The sequence below is a fragment of the Chlamydotis macqueenii genome, chromosome 15, assembly GCF_036417535.1.
Source record: "Chlamydotis macqueenii isolate bChlMac1 chromosome 15, bChlMac1.mat, whole genome shotgun sequence".
Classification (NCBI taxonomy): Eukaryota; Metazoa; Chordata; class Aves; order Otidiformes; family Otididae; genus Chlamydotis; species Chlamydotis macqueenii.
In genome coordinates this window covers 13,429,312-13,435,038 of record NC_141570.1, presented here as the reverse complement: position 1 = coordinate 13,435,038, position 5,727 = coordinate 13,429,312, and the positions used below count along the sequence as shown (strand labels likewise).

Genomic DNA, 5,727 nt, shown 5'->3' with positions numbered 1-5,727 from the left:
ACTGGGATGCAGATACCAGTACCAGGATGCAGGTACTGCACTGGGATACATGTATCTGTACCGAGATACAGGTACCATACGAGGATGCAGGTATCATACTGGGATGTAGGTACCAGTACTGGGATGCAGGTACCAGAACTGGGATGCAGGTTCCATACTGGGATGCAGGGGCCAGACTGAGATGCAGGTACCAGTACTGTGATACACATATCCATACTGGGATGTGGATACCAGTACTGGGATGCAGGTACCAAACAGAGATGTGGGTACCAGACTGGGATGCTGGTACCAGCACCAGGAATACACGTATCTGTACTGGGATGCAGGTACCAGACCAGGATGCGGGTACCAGTACCGGGATGCGGGTACCAGTACCGGGATGTGGGTACCAGTACCGGGATGCGGGCACCAGTACCGGGATGTGGGTACCAGTACCGGGATGCAGGCACTGTCCCGGCCCGCGGGTGCCCGGTGCCGCCTCCCCCCGCAGCCGTGTCTCGGGGCGGGGCGGGTCCCGGTTCCCCGCGCGGCGGCGGGGGGGTGGGGGGTGGGATGATGGAGCGGGGAGGGGGGGGCGCTGCGCCGTGCGCTGCGGCGGGGGCGGCTCCGCTCGGCTCCGCTCCCGCCCCCGCCGCCGCCGCCGCCGCCGCCGCCCCGCTGCCATCGGCGGCTCCCGGCGCCTCCGCCGCCGCTCCTCTGCCGGGGCCAGCAGCAACGCGGGGCTGGCGGGGAGAGCCGCCCCCCCCGGCCCCCCCGCCGCCCTCGCCGCTCCCCTGCCCGGTTCGCCGGCCCCGGGCGCGGGGGAGCGGCGGAGCCCACCGCCCGCCGGGTGCATGGACAGGAGCTCCCTGCTCCAGCTCATCCAGGAGCAGGTGAGAACTGGGATTTGCGGGGGGGACGTGCGGCGGGGGGCGGAGGGGGGGTCGCCGTGCACCGGGCGAGGGATGCTGGCGGGCACCGGTTCCCCCCCCCCATCACTGGCCCAGGGGACCCTTTGCGCCGCTGAGACCGCGCAACTCAGCTCACTTGTGGCCTCCCCCCCCCCCCCCAGCCCCAGCGCTCCCCGGCCAGCCGAGCGGTACCGAACCCCTGGCGCTGGGTGCAGGATGAGGCCCCCCCCCCCCGGGTGCTGCCGTGGGGCTCACAGGCCTTCGAGGAGGGGGGGGGGGGGGGGGGGGGCCGCATCCAGCCCCGTGACCTGGTTGCGAGGATCGGGCCGGGGAGCGTCGACGCCGCGCGGTGTCGGGGGTCCCCTGGCCGGATCGGGCCCCGATCCCTCAGCGCCCGCTGCACCCTGGCCCCTTCCCTCCACCCCCACCCAGCCTGGGCCGGGAAGGGGATCGGGAGGCAGTTTATTGGAGGGGGGGGGCTGGAATATTAACGGCCCCCCCCCGACCCGTGGGTGGCTCCGTGACCTTGGCTGAGTCCCCCGGCCTCCCCGGTGCTGTCCCCCATGTCACCCCAAAGCGGAGGGGGGCTTCTGGCTGCCGCAGGGGACAGCGCGTGGCGTCTTCGCCAGCGGGACCGCGGTGGGCACCCCGTGGTGCTGGGTGCCCCGGGACAGGGTGCGTGAGGAGGGCGCGTGGGAGGAAGAGGAGGAGGAGGAGGAGGAAGCCGATGCCAGGGCTGCGCGTGTGTTTGGCTTCGTGGGTTCCTGGCTGGCAGGCGGCTGGCGGCGAGAAACAGCCGAGTGGGAGAGCGTTGGCTGCGTGGCGGGGAGATGGGGACGGGGGGACGCCGGCACGGGGCACCCACATGGCGGCGGGCGCCTGCATCGCTGGGTGGGCGCGGGTGGCAGCCTCCCTCGCGGAGGCAGGGGCTGGCGTCGTGTGGGTGGTACCACCAGGCTCGAGGCCGAGGTGAGGGGCACCGGGAGGGTCTCCTCGGGCAGGATGCCGATGCCCCGTGCCGCGCCCCGCAGCTCGACCCCGAAAACACCGGCTTCATCGGGGTGGAGACGTTCGCCAGCCTCGTGCACAGCCATGAGTTGCCCCTGGACCCCGCCAAACTGGACATGCTGGTGGCCCTGGCACGGGGCAACGACGAGGGGCAGGTCTGCTATCAGGAGCTGGTAGACCTGGTCAGTGCCGGGGGGGGGCTACGGGGATGGGGGGCGAGCGGCTGGGGTGGGCACCGGGCACCTCCCCGTGCCCCTTGGGAGTCTGGGGGGGGGAGACACCAGTGGTTCCCCCAGGGCTCCCCTGATTTGGGATGACACGCAGCCTTGGGGTTGCTCGTCCGGCCGGTGGTGGCGACGGGTCAGGGGGTGGCCACAAGCCCACCGGCCCGAGCGGCCCCCGCGGGCACGGCCGCCTCTCCCCGCAGATGAGCAGCAAGCGCTCGAGCAGCTTCAAGCGCGCCATCGCCAACGGGCAGCGGGCGCTGCCCCGCGACGTGCTGCTGGACGAGACCGGCCTGGGCTTCTACAAACGCTTCGTCCGCTACGTGGCCTACGAGATCCTGCCCTGCGAGATGGACCGGCGCTGGTACTTCTACCAGCACCGCGCCTGCCCGCCCCCCGTCTTCATGGCGGCCGTCACCCTCACCCAGGTACGGGGCTGGCACCGTGGCTGAGCCCAGCTGGAGCATCCCAGTACCCGCTGGGGGCTCAGACCCATGGCAGAGGGGCTGGGTGACCCCAGCTGTGATGTCCCTGCACCCTTGGGTGCTCAGATCAAGGGTCGGGAGGACGGGGGATGCTGGTTGTGATGTGCCAGTGGCTGGTGGGGGGCTAAGATCTGGGGTGGAGGGGCTGGGTGACCCCCTGGTTGTAATGTGCTGGTGGCCATGGGGGGGCTCAGACCCAAGGTGGAGGGGACGGGGGACCCTGGTTGCGATGTGCCAGCGGCTGTGAGGGGCTCAGTTCTGGGGCAGAGGGGCTGGGTGACCCTGGCTGTGGTGTCCCTGCACCCATTGGGGGTCTCAGACCCAGGGTGGAGGGGCTGGGGGACCCCAGGTGTGGTGTCCCTGCACCCATGGGGTGCGCGGATCAAAGGCGGGGGGGACCCTGGTTGCAATGGTGGGGAGCTCAGACTTGGGGTGGAGTGGCTGGTGACCCCAGTTGTGACGTCCCAGCACCCTTCGGGGGGGGGCGGGGGTCTCAGACCGGGGGCCGGGTGCCCTGTGGGTGCAGGTCAGAAGGACGGGTGGGGGCGTGGGGGGGGGGGGGGGGGGGGGGGGGGGGGTGTCTCGGCGGTGACACCCGTGGGGTCCGGCGCAGATCATCGTGTTCCTCTGCTACGGGGCCCGGCTGAACAAGTGGGTGCTGCAGACCTACCACCCCGAGTACATGAAGAGCCCCCTGGTCTACCACCCCGGGCACCGGGCGCGCGCCTGGCGCTTCCTCACCTACATGTTCATGCACGTGGGGTAGGTCCGTGCCCCGGGGCGGGGGGGGGGCGGGTGGGTGGGTGGGGGACACGAACACACACACGGGTGGGCTGAGCGCCTGTGCCCCGGGCAGGCTGGAGCAGCTGGGGTTCAACGCCCTCCTGCAGCTGATGATCGGGGTGCCCCTGGAGATGGTGCACGGCATCCTGCGCATCGGCTTCCTCTACCTGGCCGGCGTCCTGGCAGGTGGGTGGGGTGGGGGGCTGGGGGGGTGTGGGGGGGGGGGGGGGGGGGCGTCCCCATCCGTGCCCCCGTCACCAGCCCCGGGGAGGGTAATTTGATGGGGATGCGGGGCGTCGCTCGTCACCCGCTGGGTACCACCCTGCACTGCCAGCATCGCTCGCCCCAGGGGCTGGGGGTAGCCCGTCATTAATTAGTGTGTGGACTGGAATTAATTAATGCTGGGGGGGGGCGGGGAGGGTGAGGCCTCACACCGAGCCCTGGCCGTGCCCGCAGGCTCCCTCACTGTCTCCATCACGGACATGCGGGCCCCCCTGGTCGGGGGCTCGGGGGGCGTCTACGCGCTCTGCTCGGCCCACCTCGCCAACGTCGTCATGGTCAGCGCGCCGGCGTGGCGGGATGTTTGGGGTGGGGGGCACCGTGGGGTGGGTGGTGTGGTGCGGTGTTTCGGGGGGAGACACACTGTGGGATGGCATCAGTGGGTGGGTGGTGTTGAAGGGTGGGTGGTCTGCTGTGACGCTGGGGGAGCACACACACGCCGTGGGGTGGCATCTCGGGGTGGGCACCATCACAGCGGGGAGCACCCATCATGGGCTGGGTGGTGTTGAAGAGTGGGTGGTGTGATGTGACATTTTGGGGCGTGGGGGGGGATACGCACCATGGGGTGGGTGGTGTTGAAGGGTGGGGGGGGGGGTGTGACATTCGGGGTGAAGGGATACACCTTGGGGTGGCATCACGGAGTGGGTGGTGTGGTGTGATATTTTGGGGAGGGGGAACACCATGGGATGGGTGGTGCTGAAGGGTGGGTGGCGTGCTGTGACATTTGGGAGGGGACACACTGTGGGGTGGCATCAGTGGGTGGGTGGTGTTGAAGGGTGGGTGCTCTGCTGTGACGCTGGGGGAGGACACACACGCCGTGGGGGTGGCATCTCGGGGTGGGCACCATCGCAGTGGGGAGCACCTTGGGGTGGCGTCTTGGGGTGGGTGGCGATGAAGGGTGGGCGGTGTGGTGTGACATTTTGGGGCGTGGGGGGGATACGCACCATGGGGTGGGTGGCGATGAAGGGTGGGCGGTGTGGCGTGACACTGGGGGTGAGGGGGACACAACATGCTCTGGAGTGGCACCTTGGGGTGGGCACCATCGCAGCGGGGAGCACCTTGGGGGGGGTGGCATCACAGGGTGGCACCACGGTTCTGGGGCACACTGGGGGGTCCCCAGTGCCGGAGCATGGCTGGTACTGGGCCATGATCCGTCCATCCATGGGTCCATCCACGGATCCACCCGTCCCCCCTCCCACAGAACTGGGCGGGGATGCGCTGCCCCTACAAGCTGCTGCGGATGGTGCTGGCGCTGGTGTGCAGTGAGTCCGGGGGGGCACCCACGGGTGGGTGGGCTGGGTGGGGGGGGGGGGGGGGGAGCTGTCGGGCCAGGCCGGCCGCTGAGCCCCCCTCCCCATCACCCCGTGTCCCTCGCAGTGAGCTCGGAGGTGGGTCGCGCCGTCTGGCTCCGCTTCTCGCCGCCGCTGCCGGCCTCGGGCCCGCAGCCCAGTTTCATGGCGCACCTGGCCGGGGCCATGGTGGGGGTCAGCATGGGGCTGACCATCCTGCGCAGCTACGAGGAGAGCCTGCGCGCGCAGTGCGGCTGGTGGGTGCTGCTGCTCTCCTACGGCACCTTCCTCCTCTTCGCCGTCTTCTGGAACATCTTCGCCTACGACCTCCTAGGGGCACAGATCCCCCCCCCGCCATAACCCCCTCCCCATTCCCCAGCCCAACTCCTGGTTTATTTATTTTTTTTTAATTGTTTGTTTTTTGGGTTTTTTTGGGGGTGGAGGGGGGTCCCCGCGCGTGACATGGGGACAGGCCACCCCCCCTCCGCCTGATCCCTCGGTGCTAGCGAGCGCGTCGCCCCCTCGCCCCCCCTCCGTGGGCTGCGTGTCCCCCCCGGCGAACTCCCCCCCCCCACCCCAAATCAAAACCCCAAAGGATGCTTCAGCCCTGCCCCGGCCTCGAGCCGGGGGGGACCCCCGTGCCCTCCCTTGCCGGGGTGGGGGGGCCGACTTGTCCCCCCCCCCCCACCCCTCCAGGACGGGTACTTTCAGGCGAAGGACTGATGCCAAAACAGGAGCGATTTATTTTTCTATGCCAAAATAAATATAA

At 69.7% G+C, this 5,727-nt stretch overlaps 1 protein-coding gene across 1 annotated transcript; it reads left to right on the top strand.

The window, feature by feature from the left end:
• The first annotated feature begins 742 nt into the window (after positions 1–742).
• On the top strand, positions 743–5,506 carry RHBDL1 (rhomboid like 1). Its single transcript, XM_086759892.1, has 8 exons — positions 743–872; positions 1,922–2,080; positions 2,326–2,550; positions 3,221–3,369; positions 3,464–3,576; positions 3,847–3,947; positions 4,871–4,931; positions 5,047–5,506. The coding sequence occupies exons 1-8, from the start codon at positions 834–836 to the stop codon at positions 5,316–5,318; spliced, it is 1,119 nt and encodes a 372-aa protein (XP_086616018.1). The 5' UTR covers positions 743–833; the 3' UTR covers positions 5,319–5,506.
• Positions 5,507–5,727: the final 221 nt, after the last annotated feature.